The 24937-nt window shown below is 43.9% G+C and overlaps 1 protein-coding gene across 1 annotated transcript in view; it reads left to right on the top strand.

The window, feature by feature from the left end:
* Positions 1-24561, top strand: part of NRIP3 (nuclear receptor interacting protein 3) — a 28872-nt gene extending 4311 nt beyond the window's left edge. The window contains exons 2-7 of the mRNA XM_036763395.1: positions 11072-11233; positions 12266-12348; positions 20347-20486; positions 20929-20981; positions 21061-21155; positions 21501-24561. Of these exons, the coding sequence (XP_036619290.1) occupies positions 11072-11233; positions 12266-12348; positions 20347-20486; positions 20929-20981; positions 21061-21155; positions 21501-21516 (549 nt within the window). The 3' untranslated portion in view covers positions 21517-24561. The remainder of the gene's footprint in view (positions 1-11071; positions 11234-12265; positions 12349-20346; positions 20487-20928; positions 20982-21060; positions 21156-21500) is intronic.
* The last annotated feature ends 376 nt before the right edge of the window (positions 24562-24937 follow it).

Raw genomic sequence — 24937 nt, 5'->3', positions numbered from 1 at the left:
GTGGTTGTAGTTGTCAGGGCCCCAACCATTCTGCTTCTGCAAGGATCTCCTGCTTGAGGCTACTCCACATCCTTTTACCCCTCAGTGTCCTCTCCAAGGCAGCTGTCCCCCAACTTTTTGGCCTCAGGACCCCTTTACATTCCAAAAAAACTTTTGTTTATGCGGGGTTATGTCTATCAATATTTAGTATATTAGAAATTAAGCCTTATGTATGTTTAAAATATTTATTAATTTATTTAAAATAATAGTATCTATTACATGTTAATATAAATAGCATATTTTTATTAAAAGTAATGATTTCTAAAAAACATTTAATGAGAAAAGTGGTATTGTTTTACATATTTTTGCAAATCTCTTTAAAGTCTGGCTTAATAGAGGACAGCTGGATTCTTATCTCTGCTTCTGCCTCCAATCTGTTGTCTTGGTTGAAGTATATGAAGAAAATCAAGCCTCACACAGATATGTGGTTGGGAAGGGGAGAAATATTTTAATAGACCGATAACATTTTAATATTATTATGAAAAGTTTTGACTTCATAGACCTCCTGAAAGGGTCTTGGGGATCCCTAGGGTCCACAGGCTCACATTTTGACAGTCACTACTGTAAGTGCATCCCTGGGCAAACAACAGTGGTCCTTAGCCTTTGTCCTGCTTTGGCGGATTTGGTTGCCACACTTTTTAGGGCCTTTACTTTTGTTATTATTTTGATTTATTGTAAATATTTTACAATTAACTATCAATAAAAATGATCAGATAAAATGAAAAATTATATATAAAATCATACATGTCAAATTATTTAGTTTGCCAAAAGAAAAATAAATATATATTTAAACTTTAACACAGAGGTCCCTTACCCAGAGTTAATTATATTTTGGTAATTGTATTGCAGTATAATTAGTTCCCTTTGCAATTCCATGTATTTTACTTTGTGCATTTAAGAACATTATTCTGAGAAGGGATCCATATTCTTTACCAGATACTACCTAAAGGATCCAGCTCTCTCTCTCTCTCTCTCTCTCTCTCTCACACACACACACACACACACACACACACACACACACACACACGCACACACACATTAAGATCCTCTTGCTTTAACACAATTACATCTTATTTGCATCCATGTTCATTTCCAATTTTTCCATGATTCACTAACGTCTTTACAAAATCTACTGGAGTATTCATTTTATTTCCCATGTCTGTTTCTCACGTTCAGCTCTTTCTTCCATCTAGAACTCATTTCATTCATCTTTGGTTTGCCTACCTAATGAGGAATACCTAGTAAGACTAAGATTAAAGTAAATTAATACTGTGAGTTAGTAACATTTTCATTCCATAGTTGAGAAGCTGCACCACAAAAAAATCAAAAACATACAAAAAAAAAGAATTCCCCTTTCTTGGATTTTAATCGGCTCTTGTTTCTTTTAGAGATTAGATTGATATATATATATATATATATATATATATATATATATATATATATATATATATATATATCATTGTGCTAATGACTCATTTCATTAAAAAAACAACTTCATCCATTGCTAACACACTGCCTTTGTACATGATGATGATCTTTCTGATTCATCATAAAAATAACCATTTTAAACTGAGAAGAAACCTTAGTATCTATCTAGTCTAATTCCCTTTTTCCTTTGATGAGAACAGAAAGGTTAAATAAATTGAACAAACATCAAGAAGCTAGACCAAGAACCCAGCTCTCTTGCTCCCAGCCCACCCCATCACAGGCTTTTGGTGGCTGGGTGTAAGCTGTTGGATTGAGTCTTTGGTCTTTGTATTTCCCGCATAGCACAACCGTCTTTGAACAGCAGCATTGACTTAAATGTCTGTTGAATTGGTCCTCCAGCAGTGGTGAAGGAATGATGCTGATCTATCTTGATGCTTTCCATCAGGAAATAGACAGAGTGGGCTGTCATCATACATCAAACTTTAGGACAGATGTCATGTGTCCTGCATAATAGAAGCTTTATTATTACCAACAAATACCGAATGCTTACCATGCAGGGAGTGCTGTCCTAGGTGCTAAGAATACAGAGGTGTATTTAAGACAGAGTCTACCCTGTAAGGAACACAAAGATGTATTTAAGATAAAGCCTTTGCCCTTAGAGAGTTTACAATTTGATTGTAGAGATAAGACATATAATAATAATAATAATGATAACATTTATATAGTACTTACTATGTGCTAGGCACTGTACGAAGCACTGTCCTAAGCACTTTATAAAAATATCTCGTTCGATCCAACAACCCTGGGAAGTAGGTTAGTGGTATTATCCCCATTTTATAGGTGAGGAGACTGAGGTAAACAGACCTTAATTAACTCACTGAGGGTTATGCAGCTAGTAAGTGTGAGGCCAGATTTGGACTTCATGTCTTCCAGACTCTGGTGCTCTGTCCACTGTACAACATAGCTTCTCTATTAAAAGAAAACTAAACGCAATACAGTGTGAGAAATGAAGATTGTAAGTGCTGCAAGACTAGATGACTTTTCAGGTTCCCTTCAGTTCTGAGATTCAGTGATTCTGTGAGAAGACTGTGGTCAAAGCAGGATCCTGAAAGGTGGGAGGGCAGGAAAGGGGATTTTCCCAGAGGTTGGTTGCACACCCAGGATGATAGGATTTTAGAGATAGAAAGGGACTTCTCAATAATAATTCAGCCGAGTGTGTGTGTGTGTGTGTGTGTGTGTGTGTGTGTGTGCTCACATGCACATACACGTGTGTACAGGACTTGAAGCTGACACCATTCCAGATCCCTTTCTGCAAGGTCTGAAAGTCCCATTCCCTTTCACACCAAGGTTGTGACTAAATTCCCACATCCTTTTACTCTCATGTCAAGTCCTGACAATGTCCCAGGCCTTGGGTCCCTAAAAGGACTTCACTAGCAGTACTAGCCCTTGGACTTATGTGCAGTGTTCCTGAAAGGATTAATATTACCCACAGCCCTCACCATCCCTGTCCATGGACAGAGTGTCCTTGTGACTGAGGCTGCCCAGGAGCATCTGTGAGCCTGCCTAAGGCTGTCTGTGACTCTGCTCCAGGCCTTCTGTGACTCTTCGCCTCTTTGCCTTGTGACAGCCTTGCTTAAAAGGAGCTCCCCCCTCTCCCTTCCATCTTTCTGATTGCTTCATGTGCAGTCGGCTGTCTGATCCTATTGCTTACCAAATGCTCACAGTTCTGCAGCAAGTTTGGAAGTAAGGCCTTTGGGAGTCAGGATTTCTTCTGCCCACCCTGGCTGGGGTCACCTCTTCCTGCAGCTTCTTCCTTCGCATGCCTGTACTCTACCAGAGCCATTCATCGACAGAACCCCATTGATCAGCGGTTAATTTACAGACTCATGTGATTGGGATACTCTTCTGAGAGTACCACCTACCAATCAGTAGGACCCAGTAGTGACAGATGATACCCTGATGTCATAGGAAAGGCATCGAATGAGTCCGGAGACCTGGGTTCCAGTTCCTGTTCAGCCACTACTGGTTACTGTATACTTAGACAAAATCCCTTCCTTTCTTTGTTCCTTCATTTTTTTTTTCACCCATAAAATTAGATAACTTCTAATATCCTTTCTAGTTCTAAAAATACTTGTGATTTTATGGGTACAGATAGTTTGGAGCTGACAGCCATAAGGTTAACACTATTTTTCCTATTAAAAGTCCTCCTAAAAATAAAAAAATAAAAAAACACCCCCCCCCCCCAAAAGTCCTCCTGTGAGTCAAAGGGCTGGTGTTTTTCAGGGACTTTTTTTTGAAGGTTATCCTTTGATAAGCACTGAGCCCTGTCATGCTTCCATGGCATCTTCCTATGTCTATGACCGACCCTCTATACAAGGGTTCCCAGCCTCTGCCCAAGGAAGGACCTGAAGGGTAGAATTCTCTTCCTTATCCTCAATTCCTCCAGTCCAGTTGATAGTGAGAATGTAGCCTTTTGTCTGTGCAGACAGGCTGAGGTGGAAGCATGGGAGGTGCCTGCACCCGCCTTCCTGTTTCTGATGGACAGGTTTGAGATACTCGACCTATGGTGAAGGTTGGTAAGAGAGTTCTTTTCTTCCTCTCAGATGGTTAGCTCAGGGGTTAGAGTGGATTATGAATAAAAACAAGTTAGAAGTTCAACCACAAGAGGGAGAGAAGGAAAGGGAAGGGAGTAAGTGCTTATTAAGTGCTTACTGTGTGCCAGGCACTGTACTAAGTACTTTACAAAAATTATCTCATTTGATCCTCACAACAGCCCTGCAAAATAGATTGTGATCCTCATTTTACAGATGAGAAAACTGAGTCAGACAGAGGTTAAATGACTTGCCTGGGGTCACACAGCCAGTAAGTATCTGAGGCTGGATTTGAACTCAGGTCTTCCTGTCTCCTGGCCCAGCACTCTGACACTGAGTTGTGAGGCTGATGTGTAGTCCCTAGTTACAAAAGGGACCAGTTATTAATAATAGTTAACATCTGTAGAGCTCTTTAAGGTTTGCAATTATTCAATCATGTCCCACTCTTTGTGACCCCATTTGGGGTTTTCTTGGCAAAGATACTGGATTGGTCTGCTATTTCCTTCTCCAGCCTATTTTACAGATGAGGAAACTGAGGTAGACAGGGTTAAGTGACTGGCTTAGGGTCACCCAGCTAATAAGTGTCTGAGACCACACGTGAACTCAGGAGGAAGACCCTTCCTTGACTCCAGGCCCAGCTTTCTAACCACTGCATCACCTAGCTGCCCTAAGGTTTGAAAGTACTTTAGAAATATATATATATATATATATATATATATATATATATATATATATATATATAATCACATTTCATCCTCATGCAGCCTTTGGAAGCAGGCACTGCCATTAGCCCCATCTTACAGATCATAGAGTATAGATGGATGTTTACAATCTATCACCATTATTGGAAAAAACAACTCCAAATCTATGCCCTTCTTGCTAACGATGAGCCAGCCCATTTCTTGTACCAAGAATTGCATATCAGATGCAACAATCTAGCAGGCCTCCACCTTCTCGGCCAGGACATAGCTTCATGAGGATGGATACAATAATTTTTACTGGTCCTAATCAGCAAGTCCCAGGATCATCTTTGCTTTGTTTCTACACCCTCTTTCCCCTGCACAGCCTGGGTAAAGAGGGTGGTGAACAGATCAAGAGCCAGATTGAGGCTCCTTTGCCTCCCCCATCCAAAAAACAACAGCTGCCCACTGTACCCAATTACTGTGGAAATGCCTGATGGTGAAACAGGCAACACGTGACCCAATGGGTCTCACATGGCCCCCTTGGTTGGGGCTTGGGAGGTTTCTCAGCCCCAGATCAGCAGTCGGGCCTCGGCAAGAGGACCAGGGAGAGCTTAGCATCTGCGTTTATTGCAGCTGCTTTGGAAGTAGGGTAGGGGGTTCAATTCCCAGTAGGCTGTAGTTATTCCAGAACACCACAGGATACCTGGAGCACAAGCTCAGGCAAGCTACAGTCAGCCCTTAGGAGGAAACTGAAGCACTACCCTGGGTACCATGAGGGGAGATGAAAAATATCATAACCCTTGGGGAACTCACAGTCAAAAAAGTTAACGTGGTAGTTAGTTAGGTTGCAGTAATAGCAGTAGAGTGAATGTCTAGATTGAGGGGGGCTAGAATCTTGCTGTAAGTCTGTTATGGTCAGACCACATCTACAATGCCATTTCCAGTTCTGGGTACCGCATTTAAGAAAGGATGCTGACAAATGGAAGTATGTTCAGAGAAGGATGGTGAGGGGATTTGAAAATCATTCAACCTAAGGACCTACTGAAAGAACTGGGGAAAAAAGGAAGACTTAAGGCACATAACTGTCTTCAGATATTTGAAGGTCTGTTCCAGGGGTGGGGAGGTAGAAGTGGGTAGTGAAGGATTTTTTTCAGGGTGTCCCCAAAATCTTAGTGCAGTTTATTAAGCTGAGGCAGCTAGGTGGCTTAGTGGATAGAGCGCTGGATCTGGAGTCAGGAAGACCTGAATTGAAATCCAGCTTCAGATACTTACTAGCTGCGTGACCTTGAGCAAGCAACTTAGCCTCTGTCTGCCTCAGTTTCCCTAACTATAAAATGGAGATGATAAAAATACCTTTCAGGGTGGGTGTAAGGACAAAATAAAATACTTGCGAAGAATATCGCAAACCTTAAGTGCCTTATAAAATGCTAGCTATTATCTTGTGAGACCCCAGACCCAAGGACTGATGTTAACTCTGATGTAGATGGAGAAACTGAGGAGGAGGCCCTGGAGATAAATGCCACCATGGGAGCTGGTGGAAGCAGGGAGCAGGAGAGTGGGGGTGTTGTTTATGGCGATGGAGAAGAGATAAGGCTGTTGGACCGTATGTGATGAGTTCAGTTTTCAACATGGCAGGTTTCATCCAAGTGAAGATTGCTGGGAATGGGAGCTAGCCTACTCTACTGTTGAGAAGCCAAGGCTGAAGATTTGGGAGTCTTTGATGTAGAATCCTGGTGCCAGAGCTCTGTGTAGTATAGGGGGCCATGGTTATCATCTGAGAAGTCAATCACATTTTGGACAGAGGGCTCACTCTCAAACCCAACCGGCCCATCCCACAACGGTGTTTCTCACCTGTCAATCCATAGCAAAACTTTTACAACCCAAATTCCTTACTTCTTAAAAACCTATAAACTAAGAAAAAAAAAAACCCTGACAATTCCTCCTCCCTGCGTCTTTTTTTTTTCCCAACCTGGGCTCTCTCCTTCTTTCTGCTCCAGGTCCCTGACCCTGAGATAACACAAGACAGCCTCGTACTCCCCACTTGAGAGTACTCATAACTCAAGTCAGCAAGGAGCTTTGAATACCAATGGTTCACAGTGCTGTCCATAGGGCCCTGAATAAACAGTCCACTTAGTCCCATGGAGTGATGTGGAAGAGCAAGGTGACTTAGTGCCCAGGTCAGGAGAGCATAGGTCTAGAGCTGGAGGGACTTTAGAGGCCATTTAGTTCAGTCCCCTCATTTTACAGAAGTAGCACTGAGGCCAGATTTGCCCAAGGTGCCCCAGGTAGAGTCAAAGGCGGGATCTGAACCCATCCTTTAATGCCAAAGCTGGTGATCTTTCCACTGTGCCACACTTTTTCCTCATGACTATCCATCTCGTTGTCATCCTCATTTTAATTCCCCTTGATGAAAGATGGGGGAATCAGAGGAATCAGCCTGAGGGAGAGAATCCTGTCCCATATTATACAAGGATAATTCATCTCGGTCCTCTTCTCCTCCCCCATCCCTTCTCCCTGCCTCCCTTTTCTTCTGTCTGAAGGCAGTTACTCTTATCCCTCCTTCTTATCCACTTTCCTGGCCTTTCTAATATTCTTCACACCTCTACTACGCCATCCCTTTCCCTTGAGACTCATAGCAGCCCATTCTGAGCCCCGGTAGCAGAACTAAAGGGTGCATCTTTGTCAGGTGAGCCGGAACTTAAATAGTTCAGAGGACCAAAAGAAAAATGAACTCATGGAAGGACCAGGAGAGGGAGAAAGAAGGTCCTTGGCTTCCCTCCTGCTTGCAAAGCTCCCTGGCTCAGCTTCCTGCCTTTACTGCTTCTCTCTGAATGAAAATGTACAGAAACCACAATCTTTTCAATTCAACGTTTTTCTTTTAAATCTGCAAAGCAATTTAGCCGAACAGTATTTCTCTCTGAGGGATGAATGGGCTCCCATTGTTGGCATCAGACTCTCTGAATAGAAGACAGCTTTCCGGCTGGGATAGGGCCTGATGCTGTCTAAATTAATCCAGACCCTTCCGTGATCTGGCTAAATTCCGTGTGATTCTGGGATAAGGAGCTTCCTGCCCCTTATCACTGCAACAGAATTCTGGGGAGAATGACCAGAAGTAGGCCCTGCCTCTACCTACTCCTTATCAAATTAAGCTCTCTTTTTATCTAAGGGCAGACCCTTCCCCCACCCCCAACTAACCTCCTCCCCTCCTTCTCCCATGATACTAATTTAAAAGCTGCTTTGCCAACAACCGGGTTATTTTGGGAAGTGGCTTCTCCCATCAGGGTTACAATAAGTCAATGAGTCATTCTGATTCTAGGGGGGCCTATACCTCAGTAATCTACTGTGTAGGAGTGAGACTTTTCTCTTGGGGTCTATTGTATCCCCCTGACTCCCACCAGGCCTAGATGGACTGGGTGGGTGGTTTCTCTGGGCTTCAGTTCTCAGCTATGAAACAAAGAGGTTGGATTAGGTGACCTCTGAGATACCCTCTTATTTTAGAGCTATGATTGTTTTATACACACACAAACACACACACACTTTGATTTCTGGGATCTCTTCTAAGCTGTCTCTCTGATTCTAGCCCTGCTGAGTGTGAGGGTGGATGGTGGACACACAACTGGGGAGGTCTCAGCCTTAAGGGTAGGGGTATTTGGGGGTCCACAGGATAGCCCTGAAGCTGATTTCCAGATTACTTAGCAGGTACTTTATAATCTCTAACCTGAGAGGAATAAGAAGGAAGGAAGGAAGGAAGGAATCCCTTCCTGGGAAGCCCTGACTCACATTCTGTGCAAGGCAGCCACAAAGAAATTGATTAGACCTAAAAGAGATTGGTGCCCAAGTGAGAGTCTCCGTAAGACAGGAAACAGTCCATTGACAAGCATTTATTAAAGTCTTTCTATGTGCCAGGCCTTAAGCTAAGAACTGGAGATACAAGAAATACAGAGCTCACATTCTAATGGCACAAACAATATGTAAACAGCTAGGTAAATACAATATGTACATACATATTTACATATAAAAGACATTATATGTTTATGTACATTTATATACATGTCTTTTATATATAAATATATAATTTATTATAATATATTATATATTATATAAATACGTATATGTGTTGTATTTCTATACAAATATATTTACAGATATATGCATACACAGTGTAAATGGAAGGCAATTTCAGAGGGTGTGCACTGGGAGTGAGGACATAGGGGACACCAGGAAAGGCCTCTCACAAAAGATGTTGACTGGGTGCCTTAACCCTTTCTTTAGGTTACTAGTTTTCCATTTGCCTGGGTTGGAGTAGAGACGGAAGAGTAGAAAGCCACCATGGGCGGACTGAAGGCTCTTTTCCACTGGAGACCCCTGGGGGAGGTGGTGGTACAGCAAACCATTGACTCCAAACCATTTTCAAGGTCCACAGGCACCACCACCTTCCCCCACCCCCCACTTTGATGGTGAAATATGCATTAACCTTTCTAAAGGTCCTGTTTCATACAGACCCCCTCGCCCTCAGCAATCAGAGTCTTTTGCAGAAATTTTGCTCTAATGGAGCTCAGGAAATAGCCATCGGACAGCACAGTGCAGTGGTTTGGAGCATAGGGGTGGATTTGGAGTCTCAGGGTCTCAGGGTTGTTCATTCTGTCCTTTCTCCAGTCAGAAGACCTGGATCTGAATCCTGACTGCTACACTTACTACCTGTGTAACGCTGGGCAAGTGACTCAACCTTACTAAGCCTCGGTGTACTCACTTGTAAATGGGGATAATAATACTTGCCTCCCTCCCTCCCTCCCCCCAGTTGGGCTGTTTTTGAGACAGCACTTTGTAAGCCTCCAAATGCTCTACGGAATGTCCCAAAAGTACATAGGACAGTCTTAGAACTATAAAGCTTGAACAAGCTAGGTATTTATTTAAACTATTTACTTAAAATTGAACTAAGACTTTTAGGACACCCTGTATAAATGTGTTGTTGTTGCAAATGTAATTAACTTTGGAGGCGGGGGAGCAGGTACTTCCAGCTGAGGTGGGGCCGGTGCCCTCAAATACTCCCCAGAGGTTATGACCTTGACCCAGAATTCCCCTGCAGTGAACAGGAACACAGTTCCTCCTTAGGCGCAGAATTCCAGGTAAACCCACACATAGGGAGTGGAAATGAGAAGCAAAGTGGGGGGAGGTGGTCCATGGGTGTGGGCCATCGCACAAAGCACCTTTATTTCAATGTCTTGATCAATGTTGCTGAATTTTTTTCTTTTCTTGAAGAAATTTGTTATAAGGAATGCCTCTCTTAGAGAGGGAAGGGTAGAGGGGGAAATCGAACTGATATAAAAATCTTTTTTTTTAATTCAATTCAATGCAATTCAAAATTTTTTTATTTTCCTGAAAAAAATTGTTATAAAGAATGTCTCTCTGAAAGGGGGAGAGATAGAGGGAGGGATCCAACCGATATAAAAATCAAAAGATAATAATATTATGGGAAAATATTTCCTCTTTGAGTTCATGTGGTAGGTTACCGTGATTAAAATAAATCTACTGCACATGCAGAAGTTATAAAGGTGAAAACCCAGGTTTTATTATGTTTATGCACAGGTTCAGGATTCAAAAAAAACCCCAAAAAACAAAAACCTGAACCCGAACCAAGAGTAGGATTCTAAAGAAGCTTTTTATAGACAAAATTACGTCGGAGAGAGAAATACATTCTTTTACATATTGCAATCTCATACATCCTCTTAGGACCCTTAAACTGAATCATAATCTCATACATCCCTTAAGGGAACAAACCTAGTTAAAACAGACTTTATAGGTAAAGTAAGTCAGGTTACAGATTAAGCTGCATTTAGAGACTTCACAATGGGCTGGTTGAGAGGGGAGATTTACATGCCCACAGAGTCCAAGTCAGTAGAATCCTTCCTCAAATAAGGTAAGTTAAATGACTTTTGGAAGCCTTGACTACCTTTTTGGCTTTTTATCTGAGGAATGTTTGAGGTCTTAAGTAAATTTTTCACATCCCGTGAAACAGGTTTCAGCCAGTTTGAAAACCTCTTAACTGGGAGAAACGGTCCTGACCACCCCCATAATGAAAGTCAGTAAACGGAAATAAAATATTCTCATAACATCAATAAAGACCTTTTTCTTAAAGGAGAGTCAAAAGTATAAAGTTATTTTTAGGAACACGCACGTTTCATTGAGATCCCAAACCTGTGCCATTGGCTTTAATGCCTGAATACAGGATGAAGGCAGGTGTCAGTGAGGGGAGCTGGAGGAGGGTGTTCAGTAGGATGAAGGTAAGGGCCCATCAACTTTCTAACGTGCTTCTCCTTTGTCTTCCTCAAGCAACCCCACAACATCCTGCAGAGGCGCCTCATGGAGACCAACCTCTCTAAGCTCCGCAGCAGCCGGGTCCCTTGGGCCCCCAAGACCAACAGACTCAATCAGGCCAAGTCTGAGGGGCTGAAGAAGGCTGAGGAAGGGGACATGATCCTAGTGTCCTGCCAGGTAACTTGCTGCACAAAGGGTTTATGGGGGGAGGGAGACTGCTTTTCTGTCTGAGGAGTAGAGGGACCTCTCTGACCAGAGGATCTCCCCCAGCCCCACTCAGTAGAGAGAGAAGAACCTAGTGCCCTCTGGGAACACCATCAGCACCAAACTACAGAGAGCTTTGATCCAGGAACCAGCCTGACATCCTTAATTTTCATCCTCGGTGTGAAACCAAAGAAAGGATTGGGGTGTCCAGCCAAACTGGAGGCCCCAGACAAGATGCATAGTCCAGATAGTGGAGCTAGAGTTAGGTTGAAGCTGGGCCAAAGGGAGGAGCAGAGTCAGAATATACAGGTGTGCTCAGAACTTCAGCCCACCAGGCACCACTTACTCCCTCTGTGCCTTCAGGGAAGTCATTTAACCTCTCTTGGCCTCAGTTTTTTTCATCTAAAAAATGAAGGAGTTGGCAGACATGGTTACTAAGGTTACTTCCAGCTCTCAATTCTCAATCCTTTGGTTGCATGTCACTCTGCGAGAAACCAGTATAGCTCAAATGCAGCTCAAATACTCTCAGATTAAGCCTGGGGATAGGACTGTTTCTCAAGCTATAACAGGCAACCAGATCCCAGAGGAACAGCCTCTCGCCTACCTTGTGAACCATCAAGGAAGGAAACAGGCATTTATCAAGCACCCACTGTATGCCAGGAGCTTTGCTAAGCACTTTACAAATTGGTCCTCACAACAACACTGGGAGGTAAGATTATCCCAATTTTATAGTTGAGGAAACTGAGGCAGAGAGGTTAAGTGACTTGCCCAGGGACACACAGTGAGTAAGTATCTGAGGATGGAGTTGAACTCAGGTCTTCATGACTCCAGGCCCAGCTCTGTCCACTGTATCACCAAACTACCTACAGCCATCAAGGCTGTATTCTGCCCACGTCTGACTCTGATTCTCTCTGAGTCTCTGCATCTTCCTCTCTTGGTCCCCCGTTCCCCCTTGGCATCTGTAGTTACTGCTCCTGTCAAGCTTCATGTTTTTTCTTTCCACAGTGTGCTGGAAAGGACTTGAAAGCCTTGGTTGACACCGGCTGCCAACATAATCTCATCTCCTCTGCCTGTGTGGACAGATTGGGGTAAGTAGCAATTTGTGATGGAATGAAGTCAGACATTACCACTCCAGTGTATGGCACTTCTGAGCCATTGCAGATTTTCAACCAGCGTGGACCTTCCCAGGTTCTCAAAGCACTGTGCAAATGTCAGTTGTTGTTGTTAGGGGATTACAAGATGTTCTAAGGGACCTTAGACCTTTAAGGCTCAGAGAGGTCCAGACACTTGCCCCGAGGTGTTGGAGCTAATAAGTGGTAGTACTGAGATTCCAATCCAGGTCTTCCAATTTTGTTGCAAGATCCCCAAACCTCAGAATTGGAAGGGACCTCTGAAGGAATGGTGTTGAGCCCCCCTGGACCTAAATGAGAATTCCTTCTGCAGCTTCCTTGACAAATGATCATCTAGTCTTTGCTTGGGAGCTCTCTACCACTCAAAGCAGCCCTTCCACTATTGGCTCATGTTAGAGATTGTTTGCTTATGTCAAATCTTAATTAACTTCTTTGCAATTTTTACCTATTGATCCTAGCTTTGTTCTCTGAAGCCAAAGAAATTTTAAAAAATTACTTCTGTCAAAGGGTGTGGTAGTAAATGTTTAACAATTGGCTCTCTGGAGGAAAAAATATTCACAATACACTTTTAAGTTTAATGTGCATTATTAATATTTTCTCCATTACTTTCTTAAGTGTAGAAAACCAACAGAACAACAAATCAAATCCTGATCTGTAGCATTTGACAATTTCAGAGGCATAAATGCCCACGCTGAAAATTTAACAATTGGCTCTTGCGAGCTGACTCCAACATACCCCTGTATCTATCCCTCTTATACATATTGTTGTTGAGTTTTTTCAGTCATGTCTGACTTTCCAAGATCTCATTTGGGGTTTTCTTGGCAGAGATACCAGAGTCGTTTGTCCTTTCCTTCTCCAGCTCATTTTACAGATGAAGAAACTGAGGCAAACAAGGTTAAGCGACTTGCCCAGGCTCCCACATCTGAGGTGGGATTTCAACTCAGGTCTTCCTAACTCCAAGTCTGGCACTCTATCCACTGTGCCACCTAGCTGCCTTATATATGACAGTATTCAAATACTCGAGGGCAGCTATGATGCGCCTCCTAAATCTTCTCTCCAGTTAGCTGTATCAAATTTGTTCAACCAGTCCTCACATAGCTTGATCTTAAGACCCCTTCGACACTTGGTTTTCTGTCCTCCTCTGGGTGCTCTTCAGTGTACCCAAGTTTTTCCTAAAATGAGGTACCTAGAACCAAACATAATATTCTACGTGTGGTCTGACCAAAGTAGAGTGTGGATGGCATCCTTATTCTTGACACTGGCCCTTTCTCCATGGAGGCTGAGAACACATTCATCTTTTGGGCTACCTTATCACATTGTTCACTCATGTTGAGCTGGCGGTCCACTAAGCCCCTCAAATACTTTTTTTTAAAAAATTCAACAAATATTTATGAAGCACGTAATGCAGGCATGACAATGTGCTAGGCTACGGGGATTATAAAAAAAGCCCAGAAATAAAAGTCAGTCAATCAACAAGCATTACTAAATGCTTACTTTATGCCAGGTACTGGGGATACAAAGAAGGACAATACTACCCCCTCTCCCAAGGTATTTACATTTTAATAAGGGAAGGACTCAGTGGGTCACCTTGGATTGATTCCCAAGATCAATATAGTAGCCCTACATACCCTGATATTGAATATGAGGGTGGATCCCATCATCTGAATATCATTTGGTTTGATTTTGTTTTAGCTCTGACCTATTGTTTCATTGTTGGAAGGAAACTCCTATCCCTGATACAGATCAGCCATTCACCTGTAACTTACAGTCTCAGAGAGTTTCCTGATACACTGAGAAGTTAGGACTTATACAGGATTATATGGTCAGTGTGGGTCAGAGTCAGGACTTGACCCTCCCTCTTCCTGACTCCAAGGATAGTCCTCATCCTCTATGTTAGGTTGTCTGTGCTGGTTTGAATGGTTTCATTTGTTGAATACCTGATAGAGGTCATTCACATATTTATAGCCCTGACACCCTTTGCTGCAGTCAGACTCTGGATGGACCCTATTGTTGTTTGGGTATGCGATGTTAAAGAAAGAGGCTAGTTTGCCTTAGTATCATATGCTCTTCCTTTGATAGATACTTCAGTGAATCTATGATCTTGATGTAGGCACTTTCCCCCCAGAGCTGTTGGGAACTCATCTATGACTTTGAATCCTTTGCCATTCTTAGCCATATGGTCTCCTTCATCTTTTTTTTTAAGTGAAAAGTATGTTTTAATTTGCATTCAGATTTCATCAGTTCTCTCTCCGGAGGTGGCCCCTCAAGTACTTTTTAGATGGACTAAACCTTGAGAGCTAAAATCCAGGTAAATATCTGCAGCATTCCCCAATCTACAAGTATAGTAACCTTGTTAAAAAAAAAAAGACAAAAAAGCATGACACACTCTTGATAAAGTCATGCTGGCCCATTATGACCATTACTTCCTTTTCTGGCTGTTGTTAAACTTTCCTTTAATGATGCATGCTAGAATTTTGCCAGGAATCAGAGGGAAATCTGATGGTTATTGTCCAGAATTCCCAATTCGCTTCCCAGGCACTATCTTTTTAACTGTTCACCTTTTAGGTTGTTAATTTCCCATATCCACAACAGGGATGAGAATATGGTATCTATACCCCTAAGGCATTCATTTTCTTACTGAATACTTCATTATCCTTAGCATTCATTTCTGAATTCCTTCTGGCGGTCTCATTTTTGTCCACGTGGATTACCAGGAGTAGTTAGAAGTCATCAAGTTTAACAGGTCTTGGGAGTTTCTTCTTTATGTCCTTAATAACACACCCTAGGAAAACAACAGACCTTTCTGTTGCTATTATTAGGCCTACAAATAAATGTCTTGGTATCCTTGGTTGCCAACTATTACTACTCATCTCATCTTTCTTTTTTCCCTGCATCACAATTCTAGAAGTCTTCCCTTGACAGCTTTAATTTTGCTCTCCACCTTGGGAGCAGCAACACCCCAGCCATCTCCCACTCCAACCTTCCCTTTCTCTTCCCTTTGTCTCCCTATTCTCTGTTCATAAGGTCCAAATTAAGACTAAGATTCTTGTAGGGATTTAGCCCATGTGGATGGGACTAAATCCAGTATCTTTTCCCCTCTCCTAAAAGCCCAATAACAACAAACCTGTCGCAGTCAAAATCCTGGTATCTCTAAAGATTGTTAAGGCCTAGCCTTGACTTGTTTAGATTGAACCATATTCAATTCCTCTTATTCCTAGGCAAATGAAGAATTGAAATGCCTCTTAGATGTGGTTAGATATTTTCCTGAAATGTGTTATTGTTAGCCCTGGCTCTAGAGTCTTTGAAACTTGGTTCAAGGACATTGCAAACCACTGGTTAGGGGGTTCTAGCTTACCCTGTTTAATTGGTAAGGTCTTGGGCCATCATGGGCTGTGGATATAACTAGGCCACAGACGCCACAATTCCATAGGAGCTGTTAGAGCCTCAAGGAATTAATAACCATGTTTAAAACACCACAATTACTTTTTTGTTGGATGGGCTATATTGGAAAAAAAAAAGGAGCAGCCCCATGAGGCTGCTGGGGAAATCAGAAGTGTTGGCACAGAGAGTCTGTAATTATGTATTTTCCCACAAGCCCATAATAGCTTGGGTGCTCGTTACTTCCATCAGCTTATATAACTGCCTGCAGTCTTTATTGCCATTTTCTCCCATCTCCAACTAAGTATCATTGATCGGGATCCAATCCCAGTGGTGTTCGTTGTCATCATCAGCACCAAAACGTGTTTATCATTTGCCCTCCTGGGTAATGCATGTGAATTAGGTTGACCTAGTTTTGCCCTAAAGGATGGACCTAAGGCACATTGGCATTATCAAACATAGCCTGTCATGAATAGCATTTATTAAGTGTCTACTATGCACCAGGCACTGTGCTAAGCTTTGGCGATACAAAAAAGGGGGCAAACAACCAGTCTCTACTCCTTAAGAGTCTAATGGTCTTCTCTCCAGCTTTCAATATTATTCATGCCATCTCTTCCTCCTGGCTCCCTTCTCCTCCCTTGGCACCTGCAGAACTTCACTCTCCTGGCTTTCCCACTACCTGTCTGACTTCCTCAGTCTCGGGTACTGGGTCATTATCCACCTGCCCCCAAAAGCAAGGGTATCCCCCAACATTTTATGCTGTGCCTCCTTCTCTTCCAGTCACTTCTTAGTGATCTCATCTTCTTCCATAGGTTCAATCATCACCTGACTCCTCAATCTATATATACAATCTTAATGTGCCTCCTGAACTCCAGTCTTGCACCAAGAGCTACCTACCTGTAGGCTCTTTCTACCTGCATGTCTCTCTGGCACCTTAATTTGTGTGCACAAAACCAAACTCACCACCTTCCTCAAACCCACCCCCTTCCAAACTTTCCTGTTTCTATTGAGTGTACTGTCACCTTCCAACTCATCCACTGCCAAGTCTCAGAGTAATTTTAAATCATGCCACACTCTCACTTCCTGCGTACAAACAACGGACAAATTCTATTGATTGGACCTTTAACATTGCTCACATTGGGCCAGTTATCTCTACCTATGCTACCACTACCCTATTGTAATAAACTCCCAATTAGTCTCCCTGCCCCCCATTTCTTTCCTCTCCAATCAATCTTTCACATTGCTCCTAAAGTTATCTTCCTGAGAAAAAGATCTGATCATGTCACTCTTTTGATCAAAAACTTTCAGTGACATCCTATTGCCTCTAAGAGAAAATGCAAACTTCTTAGCATTTGGGACCCTCCACAATCTGGCTTTGACCTTCATTCATTTATTCAGCAGATATTTATTAAGCATCTACTATGTGTCAGGAATAAGGGGTTGGGGGACACAAAACCAAAAATGAAATGCTCCCTGCCCTCATGGAGATTACATTCTTCTGGAGAGACTCCCCCCATATATATATTATATATATATATATGTAGATATATATATGTAGATATATATATGTATACACACATATACATATATATGTATGTATATAAACATACACATAGACATCCTATATACATATATATGTATATACATATCCATATATATATATATACATATATATATATATATATATATATATATACACAAATAAGAAAATTCAAACTATACACAAAATAATTTGGAAAGGGCAGAGAACTAGCAACTGGGGGAAATCAGGCTCTGTTATGTGCAGGAGATGGCACACAAGCTGAGTTTGGAAGGAAGATGGGGATTCTCTGAAGTAAAGCAAGGAAGGAGTCCATTCTAGACTTGGGGGGTGGGGCAGGCAGCATATGCAAAGGCACAGAGGTGAGAGGTGGAATGCCATGTACGGGGCAATAGTCAGCCAGCTGGACTAGAATGTAAAGTTCGTGGAGACAGTCGTGAACAATAAACCTGGAGATTAGTCTGGGGCTGGTCAGTGAAGGGTTTAAGTGCCAAACAGGAATTTATATTTTGTCCTGGAGACAAGAGGGAGCCTCTGGAGTTTCTCGGAAGGGGGAATGATATGGTCAGACCTGTGCTTTTGGAATATCAATTTGGTAGATATGTGAAGGATGGTTTGCAGAGAAGAGAGACTTGAGGTAAAGAAACCAATTAGGAAGCTGATGAAATAATCCAGGACCCAACTGGGGCCCAAACTAAGATGGCGGCCCTGTGACTGGAGAGAAGGGCTTGGAGGCAGGAGATGCTATCGAGGTGAAGCACACTGCCTTGCATATAGTAGACAATTAATAATATATATGTGTTGAATTACATTAATTGAATTGGTGAGAGAAAAGGAAGTCGGTAACAGCAGAATAAGGAAGCTTGGGGCATCAAACCAGTGGAAGGAGGAGGAGCCAGATGTGTCTGCCATATTTAGTTTGAGGAGTCTCATTGTCTTAACACGCTGATAGAAACGGCCTCTCCCACTGCTATGGGAGAGTTACTACCCACCCTGGGATTCCTCATAAAGGCAACTGTGTAATTTCTCACTAATGCGGGGACTTTGGCTGAGGCTTTCCTAGGTCAACAACTTAGTCCATGGCCCTATACATGCATTGTTGGCCCAGCTCTCTACCTAAGCTAGTCATTAACCTCCTTATCCTAATATATGTATGAGAAACAGGGTGGCTCGATGGATGGAGCGCTGGCCTTGGAGCGAGAGACCCAGATTCAAATCCCACCAACTAGCTATGTACCTATGGACTTGCCACAACTTCTCAGACCCTCAGTTTCCTTTTCTGTAAAATGAGGATAATAATATTTGTACTACCTACCTTTTCATAGAAGACCTTCAGGCACGGGCAACTCAGCACCTCTAGAGGCAACCCATTATATTTTTACACAGCTCAGCTTCTTAGGAAGCCCTTGCTCATATGGCACCAAGTTCTGCATCTACACTTTTCTACACTCAGCTTGAAAATCTGTCCAAGAGGAACAAGTCTAACCATCTTTTACTTGCTAGCCCTCCTAGTACCTTCAGATGGTTCTTATATGCCATGGTTTCCAGTCTCCTCATTACTAAAGTTGCTCTCAACATGGTCCATTTCATCAAGGTCTTTTCTAAAATGGCACTTCCCTTCCCCCCAGAAATCAAAATAATATTCCAGATGTGGGCTGGCTAGGGCAGAACATGATAGGACTATATCCTCCCTCATTCTAAACTTTCTGCTTATGCCACCTAAAAGACTTCCTCCTTTCTTTTGTAAGCTATACCACTTTATGGATAGCTCCTATTAAGTTTATGGTCCACTAAAACTACCAGGCCTTTTTTCATATAAACCATTGTCTAGCCAGGCTAGGCTTTACCCATTCAATACTTGTATGGCTGGGTCTACCTACTATTATCTAGTCTGTTCTAGACAAGAAGGAAGCTATAAAGTAAGTCAGAATCATAGAAGGGACCTTTTTGTTCAGTCATTTTTCAGTCATGTACAACTTTCCAAGATTCCATTTGGGGTTTCCTCAGCAAAGATACTGGAGTAGTTTGCCATTTCCTTCTCCGACTCATTTTACAGATGAGGAAACTGAGGCAAGCATGGTTAAGTGACTTGCCCAGGGTCACACAGTGTCTGAGGATGGATTTGAACTCAGGAGGATGTCTTCCTGACTCCAGGCTCAGCGCTCTATGCACTTTAGCACCCCATAGCTGCCCAGAAGGGACCTTGGAGGTCATCTGGTCCAACCCCCTCATTTTTCAGGTGAGGAAACTCAGGTCAAGATAAATGACTTGCCCAAGACCACACAGGCAGTCAGGTGACAAGAACCAGGATTTGAACTTCCATACAGTGACTGCTCTACTATAACTACCACCTGCCTCCCAAGCTTCATGGTCAAGAGCCATGACCTGGAGTACTTTGGTGTAAACCAACTAGCTCACCTGTGTATAAAATGTTCCTAAGGGATGTCCTGTAGGATTTCCGATGTAGGTCAATGAGCAAGCACAACCTGAATGGATACCAGTGTAACCAGGAGCTCACACCCAATTGCATAAGACTTTCCTCATTCGTAGAGACTGATTACTCCATAGTCCTGTGTGATGGGCAGAGTTGGGGAGACCTGGGGAGAAGAGAGATCTTGGCCTTCTGCCTTCTGGCATAGAGAGAGAAGCTATGTGGTTCCAGATTCTCACCCAAGGAGAAATTCTCCCAAGTCTCTAGTGTGGTGAGCTGAGGATAGGGATGTGAGCAAGGTACTGGCGCCTCTTGTCTTCCCAGAATCTTTCTCTCCCTTCAGGGATCTGTCCCTGGAGATAATGTGGAACTGGGCATCTTCTCTCTCAAAGATGGAAGCCAATCAGGAGCTTTCTTCTTCCAGGATCTCACCAACACCCACCATCACCGCAGTGCAGACTTGCATCATTGAGTATTCAATCTCCCCCAATGAGGAGAGTCTTGCGCAAATGGGCTTCAGCCTCTGGTTACATTCACCAGGAAGCCCAGGCTCCAGACCCTGTAAAAACTGCAACCACAGATCTGGGTGTTTTCTTCTCTGGTACAGGCTAAAGGACCACGTTAAGTCCCACAAACATGACGGGGAAAAGCTCTCCCTGCCCCGACATCTAAAAGTGGTAGGCCAGATTGAGCACCTTGCACTTACCTTGGGATCCCTACGCCTGGACTGCCCAGCAGCTGTGGTCGGTGAGTGGGCCTTGAGGGCTGTGGGCTGGACCCAGAGACCACCCCTAGTGCTTCCTTTCCCCTCACTGAACTCCCCCAAACCTCATGTTGGCTCCACTGGGCCTCTGCCTGGCTGAATTATCACCCCAGAGTTTGTGGGGCCAGTCAGTGATCCCGTCTGGGCTCAAAACAATAGGAGCGGTAAGTCCCAAGCATTTACCTCAGGAGGCCTGGTGAGAATTAATTAGAAATAGCAGTGTGCAGTCAAGGTGAAGGAGTCTCATCATCCTTAGGAAAGAGGCAGCTGTGTTCAAGGAATGATTTTTACACACACACACACACCCCTGTGCTAAAGTTCCCCCAACCTGTCCCTACACCCCTTGTCCCAGTTACCACGTCTAGAAATTCACTTGTGTAGCTGCAGGTTTTAGATTCTTACTAGAAAATCTTCCTTCTTTTCCAGAGGACAATGACAAACATCTCACTCTTGGGCTCCAGACTCTGCGGTCCTTGAAGGTAGGGCTGGCTTTCCTTACTCACTGTCCCCTGACAGTCTGGGGCAGCTGGGGGAGCTAATTTTAAACTTTGTTCTCAGTGCATCATAAACCTGGACAAGCAGCGTCTCGTCATGGGGAGGGTAGAGAAGGAAGAGATCCCCTTTGTGGAGACCGTGTCTGGGAGTGAAGATAAGTGAGTGCCGGGTTGGGGTTTCATCTACCTGGGGAAGCTGGCCCCGTTAGAGCCTTCCTCCTGTGGTGGGATCCCAGATAAGCCCTGCCGCCTGCCCTCTCCGTCCCTGACCCATCCCTACCTTGAGCACCTCAGGCCTGACCAATAGCACCCCCCACTCAACTCCTTCAGCCCCTCAAAATGGCCCCGCATTTCCTAGTGGGAAGTCACATGAGGAGACGAGTGCATGTGGGGGAAGCAAGCCAGGAAGAGACAAGTGGGAAAGGAAGAAATTTTTAGGGCTGTATGTTAAAAATCCGATTTCTTTTAGGCTCATTGTCACTTCTGATTTTTTTTTTCTTTCAGCACATCGGAGGCATAACTAAAGAGTGAGATGTGTGAGTGAGTGAATACACACTCACACACACCCGTACACATACAAGCCACATACACCCCCAAGCTAACAGCTCAGGAAAGCTGTCAGGCTTGGCCCAGATGCAAAACAGGTCCCTGCTGCCTGGACCAAATCCTTCCCTCTGTGGGAGGCTCCATCAATTCCTTCCCCTCTGGGCCTCTCTCAACTGTAGCCTGTGCTTAGAGATCCTATCTGGTTTTATCTATGGTTTTTATATGTCCGATCATGTTCATGACCTTTGACACTGCCCTGACCTAGTTGCCGGAGTGTGTCCCCCACAGCTCACTCTTTTCTAAGAATTCCCTTTCTTTAGCCATGTCTAGGGCCTGCCAGGAGTTGGCCCTTATTAGAGTCACTTCCTTGTTTTCCAGTGAACAGACGTGCAATCAGCAGGAAATAGGTACTGACTCATGGGCTCAATCACAGAAAGGCGTACCACAGATTCATCGACTTTTTATTCACTCAGCACATAGGATTTAGATCCAGAAAGGGCCTTAGACACCATCTCATCCAACCCATTCCCTTTACAGATGAGGAAAACAAGGCTCAGAACTGAGCGGCCTGCTCAGGGTCACATAGCAAGGCAGTGGAAGAGACCCAGGTCTCCTGCCTCCTAGTCTGACCTAATTTCCACTCCACCTTTCTGTCTCTTCTGTGGAAGGAGCTGTGAGGTGAGAGCCTTAGGGCTGGTGAGAAAGCAAGAGGAACAAAAAAGGAGAAAGGGAGAAAATGCAGGAGCGATGGTGCCAGGATGGGGATGCCTGCCACGAGGAGCTGTAGGGGGCTTCCAGAATATGTCCAGAATGCCAACATCAGTCACTCCTTTTGGGTAAAGAATGAAGGATCCTGGTTAAAATAATAACAGATTTTCTGAGACTATTATCCACTATTAATCCTGTAATCAATTTTTATGAGATGCGTTCAGCCAGCCAGCTAGGAGAACAACATAAGACACAGAAGGCGAAGGGATGGGAAAAGTGAAGGCAAGGGGGCAGCTTAAGACTTGGGCATATGAGTGGATGCATGTTGGTTGCTGGGATGGGGATGCCCAGAAGGTGGAGAGAGGAGGACACTGCAGAGTAGTCAGAGAAATACTGGACTGGCAGCCAAGGGACCCTGGGTTTATGTCTACCTGCCATCAGTAACTTTTCTGACCTTGGACAAATCACTCCCACTGTTTTCTCACCTGTAAAATAGGGGTGTTAGACCAGATGAATCTCTCCCTTCTGGCTCTTACATTGTGTAGGGAGCTGGTGAGATGGTGGGAGTTTGCTACTCAAGCTTTTCATGTTGGAGTATCAGAGAAGGTATTTACACTACAGTTCTGCCATGTTGTTAACCTATGAGAAGGCGGATAATGACAATCCTGTTGGAATTCCCATGAGAAATCCCACAGATCTGTGCTCATTCTTTAGCAGAGATTCACAAACCTTTTATTCATTCACTGCCAGTGTCCCCACACCTCACAGTAGATGGTAAAATATGGGACAGGATAGAGAGGAGGAGAATCCATTCTGTTTATCTACCCCATTAGTTCTCAACAGAACTCACAATTTGAGCCTCCAAGATGACTCCAAGCTCCTTGATACTCCCATCTGGGGACACGTAGGAACAGTCCTGTGGCCACGCTGTCACTGTCTTGCTTCACAGGTTGATTTCCAAGATAACTCCCTCCCAGCCTCTGCTGGACATAGACACAGTGAAGGCATAGACACAGTGCAAGCAATCATTCTGGGCAATGTCAGTGAGCTCTGTGGGCTCAGGAGCACTTGGCTTTCCTACCTTGACTATTCCCCTCTTGCCCCACCCTAAACTAAACTATTCCATAGCAAGGACCATGCCTCTCTCCACTTCGGCTAGATTCTCTTCAAGTCTTCTGTCATCTTCCCTCTCTGGTCCTGCCCTTTCTTCCCCCTCAGAAACAAATTAATCCCTGCTCACCTGGGCCCAAACCACAGCTGCTCCTGATGCCTGGAGTAGGCTGAATTGCCTCCCATCCTTTATTATAATGCCCCACTACCCCATTTAGTTTCTCAAAGCCTCCTCACAAAATCCCACCAGCAAGTTGTTGCCATGATATATTAGCCTGTCTTCCCCATGTTTGAAGACCCTGGCACTGGGGACCAAGAAAAGCTAAGGAGTCCCTGTTCTCTGATGACTAGAGATCAGGGAAGACACGTGTTCCTTGACTTCTTAGAGGTAAGACTCCAGGAACAGGGGGAATGCATTAGATGACCTTTGGAGAGTCTTCTGGTGCCTAAGGCTTTCCAGGTATAGAAGAGAAAACGATCGGATGGTCTAAGCCATGACATCACTGCCTCACCCAATGTGCTTTTTGGTCAAGCCTGAATTGAATTTCGGAACCAAATAGTTAAGACTTCACTTAGTGAGTTATGCTTGGCAAAGGCATCTTGGGAATGTTTGAAGCTCCTTGGGGGCCGGGGGCGGGGGAATTCTGGGGTCTCATTAGCTTTCTTTAAATGTCTCCATATTTATTGACTGGGAAAGCTCCTCTGCAGTTGCTTGTACTCTGAGGGTTGGGACTACAAGCTTTCTGTGGGGTTGAGCCAGCCTACCCTGGGCATCAGATTCATGCCTGGCAAGAGGGCCATGGCAGGTTTCATCTTATGTAACCGGAGCCCATGTTTAATGGGAGCTTGGTTTCTGACAAGAGGCTTGAAAAATATGTTTTTAGAACTTAGTATTTCTATGCCTAATGTATTTGAGGAGTGAGTATTTTCTGATGTTTTCTATACTTCCTCTGCCTTTAACTAGTCCTCCCCATAGATGATTCCAGTCCCTTAAGCTCCAAGTCTCCTTAGTAGGAATCGCTTGGCCACAGCCTACCGTCCTGTAGGTGAAATATCTTTCTAGGCTCAGAGCGCCGAGGAGGTCCTTCCCCACCTCCACCTTTGGGCCCCTCTGTTGGCACTTTCTTCTTGCAGTGTTTCTGGCTGTGTCTGGTTTATCTGTGAGACTGATGTACCAATAAAGTGAAACCTCATCTCCAGAGACTACTCGGTATTTATGTGGAGGAGCTGGTGGGGCTGAGTTGGAGGGCCTTGGGGTGTGCCTTGAGCTCCGTGGTGCGGAGGTGGCAGTATCATTAGGGGAGGGAAAAAGGGAAGGGAATAAGCATTTATTAAGCACCTACTTTATGTCAGGCACTGTGCTAAGTGCTTTTTACAAATATTTCAACCACCCCAAGAGGTGGGTGCTATTAGGATCTCATTCTGCAGCTGAAGAAACCGAGACTGAGAGAGGATTTGCACATCCCTGCTCATCCCTCTTCCAGTGGCCTTTCATCAATATCATCCCGCCCCTGCAACTCCTGTGAGAACAAACAAAGCCCCATCAGGGCTGCCCAAAAGTAGAAGGGAATACCTCA

The sequence above is a fragment of the Trichosurus vulpecula genome, chromosome 6, assembly GCF_011100635.1.
Source record: "Trichosurus vulpecula isolate mTriVul1 chromosome 6, mTriVul1.pri, whole genome shotgun sequence".
Classification (NCBI taxonomy): domain Eukaryota; kingdom Metazoa; phylum Chordata; class Mammalia; order Diprotodontia; family Phalangeridae; genus Trichosurus; species Trichosurus vulpecula.
Note: the sequence above shows the minus strand (reverse complement) of the source record. Positions and strands in the feature narration are given on the sequence as shown.